The sequence below is a fragment of the Miniopterus natalensis genome, chromosome 1 (assembly GCF_054644295.1).
Source record: "Miniopterus natalensis isolate mMinNat1 chromosome 1, mMinNat1.hap1, whole genome shotgun sequence".
NCBI classification, from domain to species: domain Eukaryota; kingdom Metazoa; phylum Chordata; class Mammalia; order Chiroptera; family Miniopteridae; genus Miniopterus; species Miniopterus natalensis.
The window spans coordinates 177,475,879-177,487,926 of NC_142081.1; the positions used below are offsets into that span (position 1 = coordinate 177,475,879).

The 12,048-nt window shown below is 40.9% G+C and overlaps 1 protein-coding gene across 3 annotated transcripts in view; it reads right to left on the minus strand.

Annotated features, from left to right (window-relative positions):
- The window catches only part of GRXCR1 (glutaredoxin and cysteine rich domain containing 1), a 197,063-nt gene that overhangs the window by 36,879 nt on the left and 148,136 nt on the right, over positions 1–12,048 (minus strand). Inside the window, exon 2 of one of the 3 annotated variants that reach the window (XM_087816864.1) lies at positions 1,092–1,334. In XM_087816864.1, coding sequence (XP_087672990.1) covers positions 1,092–1,334 — 243 coding nt within the window. Of the gene's footprint in view, positions 1–1,091; positions 1,335–12,048 lie in introns of those variants that run through there. The other 2 variants (XR_015714418.1, XR_015714419.1) reach the window with 2 other exon arrangements.

The following is a 12,048-nucleotide window of genomic DNA, read 5'->3' on the forward strand; positions in this document are numbered from 1 at the left end:
CCTGTAACAAAACATGAATATTTTCTGCTCTGGGTTTTTCTAACCTCCCCTGAAAGCTGAAGGTTAAGACCAGATGCAAAACAAAAGCTAGATCCAAGTATCCATGTGTGGTTTGACAGTCCCTCTTTGTTCCCTGAGTTTTCCTGTAATGGATCCACTGCTGGTGTCTCTTGGCTCTTTGCTCCCAGTCTCTCCAAAGTGTACTCTCTATCAGCCCTGGCCGGGTAGCTCAGTTGGTCAGAGCATTGTCCCAATACACCAAGGTTGCAGGTTTGATCTCTGGTCAGGGCACATACAAGAAGCAACCAATAAATGCATAAATAAGTGGAACAACAAATCGATGTCTCTGTCTCTCTGTCTCTCTCTTCCTCTCTCCCTTCCTCCCTCTCTCTAGAATCAATTAAAAAAAATAAAATTAAGAACAAAGTGTACTCTCTAGAGCCCTCTCCTGGGCTTCTTACCTACTGAGCATGTCCACAGATCAATGGGAGTTATTATGCTAATAGTATTACTCAAAGAGAAATGAAGCAGACATGCTTTCTTGCTGCTTTGGGAGTTCTCTCTGCTTATTATAAGCCTCAATTTGTGTCTCAAGCTGCTGCATTACCAAAATCAAGAACAATTCTAAACGCGCAGATAAAATTCCGGCTCCAGGCCCCATTTCTTATTGATTTCATTTCAGGACTATCATCTTAGGTTCGTTAGGTAGGAAATTGAGTGCTGGGTAATGAATGGGGTACAAGAGAATTCACAAATATATATCTTACAAATAATCCATTTTTCTTGCCTGTACCAAGAAAATAGTTTTTATCCCACATGTCGAGCTTCCTAACGCAAAATTCAAGTCAACTGAACGTTTAAAAAATGTATCCTATTAAAAAAGGCAATTTCATGCTGATTTTATCTCACTGTGCTTCTGCAGGGATGAACACACTTGCAACACATTGTTTGGAATAAGTGCTTCAATCTCTTTGGTTTGAATTCGGAAAACAGCACATGTCCCGGTGGTTATGTTGGCAAATGACCTTGTCATAGGCTTACAGATTTCTATCAATACAGGTTGAGTTTAATAAAAATAAGATTTTCCTTACCCCAAGATAATGGCCATCGATAAACACGACAGGGAGGGAAGGAGCTTCGGAAACCCGTCGGCATCGTTCATCTAACTCTTTTCCATAGTCACCATTCAGAGCTATGTTTTTCTCTTCAAATTTCACTCGATGGTTTTGGAAGATCTTTCTAACCAGTTCACATCTTTCAAAGGTTGTCCGCACCACACGAAGGCAAGTGGTGTAAATCACCACACGGTCAAATTCTAGCTCGGCTGACGGTTGCTAAAGGGAAAAGATTGTAGTGTGAATATGTTTGCATTTATTTTCTTACATCTTATTTTAATTAACAAGTTTAATAAGTGTCATATATTAAGGGCATGCAATACAAGATGAATGAGCGCTCTATCTGTCAATTCTCAGACAGGACTTTTTAAGTTAGAGTGTCTATAATTGACATAGGGATAGCAATCAACCTAATTTAAATGTTAGACATAATTTAATTGACATTTTTTCTGGTCTCAGTGGCACATCAAATAATGGCACATTTTAAAACTGGTGATGTCTCACTTGGCATGCCATGTGGTGAAATAAGGAATGGTTGAATTCTTTTTCTCATGTTTTGTAGACATTGTTCAACTGTAAACACTCCTTAAACCCAAAGTAAAATATGGAACAAATTCCCAAAGTAAAATATGGAACAAATTAGTCAAGGTTAGCATTTAACCATTTGAAAATTTTTTCACTTATCAATTTACCAAATTTCATAGTCTCTTGAGCCACAATTTCTTGGAAATAACAAGACCTATATCATGGGATTGTTCTGAGGTTTAAGTAGCACAACACATGTGCATGGCTCTGTTGAGGACAGGGCTCCGGTGTACAGTGACAGGGCTCTGCCACAAGGCATGAAGAGTGGAGTGACTCGGAGGGGTTGCGTAGGACCCAGCAGCAAAACGGGCAGTGGGTCAAAGGCAGGCATGACAAGGAAACAAAAAAATAGGTACAAGCAACTCTCAACACAAAGGAGAAGACTCCCTGTGTGAGAATCGTTTATTCTGCACTTCTGTTACATCAGAAATCGGTGACTGCATTCCTGGGAAGCCCTGCCCAGCACTGCTCAGACCATACCAGGTTGGTCCTGACATCGGCAAAGAGGCTCTTCCTCCTTAGCACAGTCCTACTTGCAGGAGACTGAACAGAATGCTGCTATACCATGACACAAGGGACACGTGAGTCTTCACAGGGCTCCAGCTGTTCAAACACAACCACACAATTTGTAAACCTACATGAAGTCAAAACTGAGTGGACACTGCTCCAGCCAGCTAGATACCAGAATCAGAAGGTAGGATACAAGCTCCACCACTCTGAGTTCAACGAAATCAGAACAGTCTGCCAGCTGCATGTGTGCAGATAGTCCTAAAAATGTCCAAGGTCACAAAGATGGCAAAGTAACATTCTCTACCTCCGAAAGAAAGGACATCTTTCTTTCCTGATGATAAAGTTTATTAAAGATAAAGAATCATTTCTTCTCTCAATAGAGCTTAGTGACTAAGTCGAAAACCCAGAAAAATGTTTCTCAGGTTCAGGTAAGCTTCAGGCTTTGCAGGCATGTTACTCAGTGTTGTCAGGCGTGATTGTTTTAAATATAAGCTTGAAATATGGATTTTTATAGGAAATGTTCTGCTTTCTAAACTTTGGCACCTCATTAAAATTTGAGGCCATGCAGACCCATATATCTAAAGGCTGAGTTTGGCCTAGAGACTGCTAATATATTACCACTGGGGTAGAAACAGCACCTGATATACTTGGGCTCTGCCACCAGCCATCTGTGTGTCTTTTAGAAGCTAATGAACTAATAAGCCTTCGTTTTTATGGTTTTTTAAAATCTGCACAATGTGATAATAGCAACAGCTACCTAAAAGGTTTACTGAGAAGATAAAGCAAGAATATGAAAACAATTAGTATGGGGCCTGAAATACAGTACTGTGCTGGTGCAAAAATATTACATTCTACACTGTGGAATCTCTAAGATTAAAAACACAGACAAAAATAAGTCAGTGGAAAAAAGGGTAATAGATGAGAAGAAAAGGTAATTATCACTATGCTTTAGATTAAGAAGCACTGATCTTCAAAGAAAGCAACCCAATGCCCAAGAGCCCATAGCTCCTTTTCATGTTCACAATTACAGGCAAGCCTGGAGTCAGGGAACTTGCCGCAAGCACAGCAGCTTTTAGGAGAGCACCGGAGTTCTCAGTTCCCTGTCACCATCTGAGAATTTATGCCTTGTTCTCCTGGCTGCAAAGACATTATAACAGCTTTTGGTCCTACCAAAGTGTTACATTTTTGTCAACAGGTACAGGTAGTTTTAAAAATATTTGATAAGAAATGCATTTGCCCCATGTGTAGAAGTGGGAAAGTTTAAGATTGGCCCTCGCTGCCCCACATCCACCAGCTCACAGAGGATTCTCTCTATTCACACAGCAAATGCCAGGTACCACTCTGCTGCGCGTCTCTGAGAGCCGTGCATTTAAACACCAGTCCTAAGACACACCCCTATCAGATGGTCACTGGGATGCTGTCTAATGCGAAGGATAACAAAATATCCCTCTATCTACTGCTGCAGAAGAGCTCTGCCTGGAAGGAGTGGATCTCCAAGGGTGTGAGATAGTAGAACAAACTGGGAGCTTTTACAAATCCCCAAAGCCCAGACCAAGCACATACCAATTAAATCAGAATCACCAGGGGTGGGACCTCAGAACTGAGATTATTTTAAAGCTCCTATGGTAATTCCAATGGGAAAACAAGTTCTAGAGCTAGTTAGATACTAGTTGGAAATGCAGAATCATCGGTCTCACCCAGATCTACTGAATCAGAACCTGCATTTTAACAAGTCTTCTGGAAAAGCTGGATGCACATTACATTTTTGAGGAGCCCCAGTGCAATCACTGAGGCAGTTTGACTTGACAGAGAATCTGGGGTTATGTCCCTTTAAAATAACCACTAGTCATTCATTCAGTTATCAGAATAATTTTTTGCCAAACATGGTGCTGGACACTAGATACATAATGGTGACCAAACAATATAATTCTCTAATAACACAGAGCTCATTGGAGCAATGAAAAAAAACAAACCCAAAAGGTACATAAATAAATATAGAATTACAAACTGTAAAGTGTTGTTGAGTAAATGCACAAAATGGTAGGAGAGGCTATTGCAGGAGTGCCTTCCCTTGTCCTAGAGGTCGAGAAAGTGTCTCCTGATTTTTTACTTCTGATTGGAAGTATAAGAAAGAATTAGCAGAGAAATTACCTAGGTAGAGCACAAGGGGGAAAGTATTATATGTAAGTGCAGGGATCCTGAGATGGGAGGAAGTGGCATGTTGAGGCTCTGAAAGAAGGTCTTTTACTGAAACACACAGAGAGAGAATTATAATAGTACTAACTGATTCTGGACAGGTGTGCAGGCTCAATATCATGTTGTGCTTTATAGCCACTTTAAAGACCTAGGGCCTCTAACCTAAGAGCAACGAGAAATCCTTGAAGGTTTTTAAGGAGGGTGGGAGGGACTTACATTTTAAAAAAGTAAGTCAAGCAGGGCCAGTGCGGATAGTTGCACAGGACGTGCACTGCACAAACCCAGGGAGTGTCATTAGCAGCAGAGTCTAAATGAATTATGCCTCACAGCTTGAGCAATCTCAGTCTCATTCCCAATTCCCTTGCTCCCGGAACTGAGACTGAACACAGGGTAAGTTCAGGGTAGGAAATATGGGCACCCATTAGAATAGGCTAATAGGTAAAATGTGCTAAAAAAGTCTTACTGCACAATGTTTGGTATGACTTGGAAATAGATCTTCTTAAAAGTAGGGAGGGGTAGGTTGAATGATTTCTCGAGTCTTTCCCAGTTTTATAATATGAATTTTCAATGATACTGTCTTTGGTCATAAAGAAATCCTCTTCTACATTTGTTTCATGTTCTTTCCTTCAACAGATTTGGCCAAGCATCTGCCTGAAATCTAAAAATAGCCTCTCAGTGGTTAGCGGTCCCTCTCCTCCCTGGCTGAGGGTTACCATGGGAATGCGTAATGAAGGACAGAAGCGTCCAGACAGCGCCCAGGAGCCACTGGGATTCGCAGCCTGCTTGGTCTGAGAGCTGGCCCAGATGTTAATAAAGGCAGGCCATTTCTTCCTTCCCGATGATTAAAACGACGCATCTTAGTGTCCGTCGGGTCCTGGGACTATCAAGGGGATCGCCTTGTAAAGTACATGACTGGCTCACCACTATGCTGTACACCTGAAACTAATACCAAGTACTACTGAATATAAACTGTAACTTTAAGTGTTTTTAAATTAAAAATTTATTTAAAAAATTATTAATATTAGTGGTGCCCCGAAGCCTCACAACAACCCACAGCGAATTTAGACATGTAGACAAAGTATGGAAACTGCTGTGAATGAGACTAAGAGGTTACTAAATAGCCAACATATGTCCTCAGCCTGCACATATGTCCTGCACTAGTCACTGTGGAACAGTAAGTACTTCAGCCCCCTAGTCATCTTGGGACAATCCTGGAGCCCCCACACCCATTGCGGCTGCCACTGGAACTCAGGACAAGAATTGGACCCCATCCCTCCCTGTTAGACGGTCAACTTGGAGCAGACCCAGCTCCTCAGGCAGGAGCAGACCCAGGGGGTCATTTCCACCTGACCCTTTGCCTGTCCAGCCTGGCCGTGTTTGACAAGGCCTCCTGAAATAGGCCTCCTGGTCTTATCCCAGTGTGTCCCCAAGTCACCAAGAAACTAGGGGCCTCCAGACAACTTCAGGAATTCAGATCATAAACAAAATAAAAAAATTAAAAGTAACATTTAAAAATGTCAGTGGCAGATATAATGCTATGCGTTCACTTAATCCTCACAATAACTTCCATGGTGTTACTCTTTGTTTATAGATCTAGAAACCTAGGCTCAGAGATCAGTGTCCTGGACAAGATGACAAGAGTTAAATTCATCCAGGTTAGAAAACTGGACCCAGATGCACAGGCTTCCAAGTCTGTGTGCTTTCCCGGCACCACACGGAACCAGTGAGCCATGCTGCTGTTACACTGCCCCTCCTCAGGATAAACCTGCTGTCAAACCAGAGGCGGCTCTGGGTCTAACTCACTGCCTGGGATGCAACCCCTGTGACTTGAAGAGGTTTGCGGGTTTACTAAATTACACTCCCACATTTAACAGTAAACAACATCATTGGAGGAACATTTTAAACTAATTATTTTCAGTCTAAACAAATCCCTTTGAGATGGGAAAGTGCAGGGATCTTGCCTCCTCTACCTGAAGGCAAAGAGGCCAAGAGATTAGCTCAAGGTCAGCTCGCCGGGAGACAAACTGGGACTAGACTCAGATTTCTTAATTATCAGAAAATGGACCAACCTGGCTCCAGAAACTGTTACGCCTGTAAAGGGCAGGGAATTTTACAAATCCCTCTCTCTCTCTTTCTTTTTCTCCCTCGCTCTCCCCTCCTCCCTTTCTCCCTCCCTCCCTGTCTCTCTCCCTCTCCAGGTGACTCTGTAAGCCTCTGGAGCTATATGTATATTGTGGAATGATTCTTAATATTAAATTAAAATAAGTAACTCCCTGTACACCTTACTCTCAAATCACCTCTTGAAATCTCATGCTTGCTCTTAACTGATGTGATTTCAACCCGACTTCACCCGCGCCAGGTTCCTCTTCTGCCTGTTTCCTGGGGTCTGCTTCCATCCCATCGCTATTCCCTACTGGGCTCTGAAGTGAATGGTGACGTGCGGTATCCCCGCCCCGCACTCCCACCACAGATAAAGCAGGCCCTGGGAACCTCTCCGCATCCCTCTGCCAGGCACAGATGGTAAAAATAACAATAGTAACTATTACTTATTGCATGACTCCTGCATATTTATATGCAATTCTAGGGACTTCAAAGGTGCCTTTACATGTGCAGTTTCCATTGATCATAAGAGATAAGGCTTATTATACAAATTTTACAGGTGAGGGAACTAAAAGTTGAAAATAAATTTAAGGTGCCCGAACAGCTCAGAAGCAGCAGCGGCAGAACCAGAATGTGACCTGGGTCTCCTCCTAAGGCCTTGCTCTTGCTGTAGGAGAATATACCACATATCCCCCTTAAACACAAGTGAGCAATGGGTCCTACCACTCTAGAAACGAGTCATGGATTGTTCAAGGGACCGTCACAGGGACGGACCTCGAAATTCACAGTGCGCACCTCTCCTCTTCATCCTAGTATCTCTGCTAGATGTCACCCCTCAGCCAGGCCTTCCCCCATCATACTGTGGGAAACAGGCCCTCTACCCTTTAGCCCAACTCTGTCCCTTAGTACTGCTGGACTTTATATTGTATGTGTTGGTTGGATTACTGTCAATCTCCACAAGTAAAATATAACTCCAGTGAAGGAGGAACTAAGTTTTGTTCACTAGGACTGAGAGCCCAGGAAGTAACCCAGTACTTGGTACATGCTCAGTAAGTATCTTCTGGCCTCGTTACCACACAGCGGTTTGAATCTGCCTCTTAGGAGCTGGATCATCTCAGACCATTTACTTAATCTCTTTATATTTCAGTTTTCTTATCTGAGAAACAGGGACACTAATGCTCACTTCATGGCTATTTGTGAGGATTAAATGATTTCATGAATAGAAAAACCCTTGGCATGAAGACTGATATATAATAAACACTCAGTAAAATGGTATCTTTTATTATTAATATCATTATTATAATAAAATGTTACTGACACACACCAACACCAGCACTGTCACCACTAACTATCATTACAACCAAGTCCAAATTCATAGGTCATTGACCTCGTAAGTCTGAATGGCAAAAGTTAATTTCATAATTACACGATGATAAAAAATCTCTTTAATGAATTAAAATCACCACTTACATGTGATGAGCCATCACTTCTGGGTGGAAGCAGCAGAGTGGTGTATACACATCAGACGTCATAAAACACCTCTTTTTCTAAGTTCAGAAAAGTTCATTTGTTGGTGGCACTAAGGAATGCATGAGTGACCCTTGAAAATATGCAAACGTTTTCTGTTTTCACAATGCTCCAAAACCGTATAAATAAGTGAATTTCAGTTATTTCCTTAGGACTTATCTGTGTGCCCAAAACAATCACTGAATTGGCCTGGACTTTAATTGAAAAGTCAGAGAACCTAATAAGTCCTCCATGCAAAAGAAAAACGCTCACTTACATCAGAGATAAAAGGAATGGCGGTGCCCCTGTCTCCCACCACAGAGACGCTGAAAAGAACATTAATACTAAAGTTCTGCCAATTTAGTATTGATCAAACACACAGAGGTTTCACTTGAAAAGCTAGACCTTTTCTCCTCCTGAAAAAGCAGAAAAATCTGACAGCACTAGTATTATTGCATTCCTGCAGAAAAACAATAACTGGAGCTTGGCGGCAGTTACCCCACTCAGTGGCACATGTCTCCTGATGCCATATTTAATACCATTCCCTTATGTCTGGACAGACAATTCCTTGCATTAACATTGCCTGTATTATTACTCCTTTAGAGCTGAATTTATGACATCACATCTGGTCTAATATATCTACACACACACTTTAAATAGGAAGAAACTGAGACTTACAGTTTAATCGTTTGAGTCAAACTTTTTTATGGGGTAAGCAGCATGTTGCAGTAGAAGAAAATCTATCCTGAGCCATTGCCCTGGCACTTAGCTGCATAAACAGGAGAAACCAGTTTTCTTTTCTGGGGCTATGTTTTCTCTTCTCTAATATGGGAGTAGCTATAATGTAGCCCCTAAGGGAATTGTAGGATCGTATGTAAAATGCACCCGAAGATAAACTGTAAATTATAAAACTTTACAAACACACCAGCTATGATCATCGCCCAAAGTCACACAGCTGGGATAAGAGGAACTAGGATCTAATGAAAACAACTTTCCTACCAAACAAAAGTATCTCTCTTCCAATATAAATACTTTGGTTTCTATAGAAATTGTCACAAACATTATTTATTGGCATTTGATAGTCTGTTCATCTTGGCAGATAAAAGTGATATCAAAAAAAATGCCAAAATCACCATATTTAGGAGCATCCAATCCCAGAGTGATGTGCTTCCTACCACAGTAAAACCCCAGGCAGCACACAGACAATAGCGTGGTGAAGGCCTGGGGCGGGGAGTGGGTACGGGGTGGAAGGGGTCAATGGGGAAAAAAGGGAACATCGGTAGTATTTTCAACAATAAAGATAAATTAAAAAAAAAAAAAAAAAAAAAAGCCAGGCAGCAAATGAATCAGGAACATTCTGCAAATGAAAACAATGAAAAATTATTTTTCCCTCTCGTCCTATGAAAGAGTCAAGTTGCAAAACCAGAAGGAAAGGAATTAAAACATTAAACAACAGCATCAGAGTAATAAGTGCTTGGATAGTCCTTCCTTGACCATTTTCATAATGTCCTATATCTTTTTGTTTTACAAAAATCCTGGTGCTCTTTCTTTTTTGTTTTTATTGATGAGAAAAGGAGGGAGGGAGGGAGGGAGGGAGGGAGGGAGGGAGGGAGGGAGGGAGGGAGGGAGGGAGGGAGGGAGGGAGGGAGGGAGGGAGACATCGATCTGACCGGGGATCGAACCCAAAACCTTGGTATATCAGGACGATGCTCTAACCAACTGAGCTACCCAGCCAGGGCTCCTGGTACTCTTTCTAAAAGGGAAAGGTGTTCTATTTCTTCAGCTCTCCCAAATATATACATATCATGAATAAAAATCAAATAATGAAAGATTAAAGTGTCCTTGATTTTCTACATCAAAGAAAATGCCGGAATTATCAGCTAAATATAGTCAATCTCTTTTAGTGAGTTTGAATATGATAAGAACCTACTTTACAGGTAGAAATGCCTACATCTCACCTGAACTGGATGCTTTTATAAAGGCCAGTATGATGAAAAGGCATGATCTCAGTCTCTGTGGACTTCCCAGAATAGATTGAAGACTGAGAGCAAAAGAGCCAGTGAAAGCTTAGAAGCTGAGAAGACTGGACCCAGCTGCAGGCCAGTCCCTCATTCCTGCCTCCTCCTCAGGCTGACAGCTTTAAATATAATGTCCCTCTGACTATACTGATTGTCACGGTACCAGCACAACCTCACCTAAATATGTTCTTCTCCAGATTCTAAACACTGTATTTAGGGCAAGAAAAATTATTTTAGGAGCATGGTATCCTTTAATTCTCTAAGGAAAGTAGGCACTATCTTTTTACTTTTTAAATATATCTTTACTGATTTCAGAAAGAGGAAGGGAGAGAGATAGGAACATCAATGATGAGAGAATCGTTGATCGGCTGCCTCCTGCATGCCCCCTACTGAGGATCGAGCCCACAACCTGGGCATGTGCCCTGACCAGGAATTGAACCAAGATCTCCTGGATCATAGGTCTATGCTCAACCGCTGAGCCACGCCAGGCCAGGCTTATCTTAACTTTTCACTGAGGAAACTGAAGCACAGAGAAGTACAACGGAGCTAGTATTTGTTTCAAGTAAATCATAGAACTAACTCTTTATATGACCCTATTGGTCATGCACTGACTCTCTTTGAGCCCATCTACACCCCATCTCATCTGATCGAGAACACGAAGTTAGAGGGATAGATAGCAAATTTATGAATCCTCAAGTTTCATAAATATATAGGGATTTTAGATAGATAGTGTATTAGTTTCCTAGAGCTATTATAACAAATGGTTTAAAACAGCATTTTATTATCTTGTAATTCTGGAGGTCAGAAGTTCCAAATGGGTTTCAATGGGCAGAAAATAAGGTGTTGGCAGCACCATGCTCCCTTCAACAGATAAAGAAGAGACTCCAGTACCATGCCTTTCCCAGCTTCTATAAATTGCCGATATTCCTTGGATGGTGGTCCCTTTTTCCATTTTCAAAATGTACTGTAACAACCTCTGCTTCCATTACCATATCTCCTCTCTGACTCTGACCTTCATGTCTTCTTATTATAAGAACCCTTATGATTATATTGGGCCCATCAAGTAATCCAGGATAATTTTTCCATCTCTATATAATTATATCTGCACAGTCCCTTTTGCTGTAGGTAACATAGTCATCCACAGGTTCCAGGAATTAGAACATGGACACATTTGGTAGTGGGAGTGTGGGGGAGATGACTCCATTATTCAGCCTACCATAGATGATAGATAGATACATGATTGATTGATTGATAGATATAGATAGATGATAGATAGATGATAGATGATAATAGATAGATGATAGATTAGATAGATGATAGATAGATATAGATAGATGATAGATGATAGATAGATAGATGATAGATAGATAGATAGATAGATAGATAGATAGATGATAGATAGATGATAGATAGATAGATAGATAGATAGATAGATAGATAGATAGATAGATAGATGACAGATAGATGATGATAGATAGATAGATAGATAGATAGATAGATAGATAGATAGATAGATAGATAGATGATAGATAGATAGATAGATAGATAGATAGATAGATAGATAGATAGATGATAGATGATAGAGATAGATGATAGATTTTTTAGATTTTTAAGGTACTGGATCCTAGGTACAGGAACAAAAGGTACACAATCTTAAAATAGCAAGGAAACTTGGAGATCATCTAGTCCAGCCTGAACAAATGCATGAAATGTGAAGAATACATTCAAACCTCCGATTACCAGACTAGATCTTCCTCATTGCGTTTATCCACTTGTTTTATAATCAAAAAATGAGGGTACATTCTAGTAAAGCAAGTACAAAACACATTGTTCTTCCAAGACCTTTGACACAATTACTTGTGAGCAGGACTATTCTCTAAGTGGCTACTGAAGAAATAAAATATATAAATAAGTACATTAAAGAAAGATTTGCCTGCCCTTTTTCAATTACTGTGTCCCCTCAGTCTTTTCCACTCTTTCCTACTCTTACCTTGCAATATGCTTTGCCTCCCCATTGT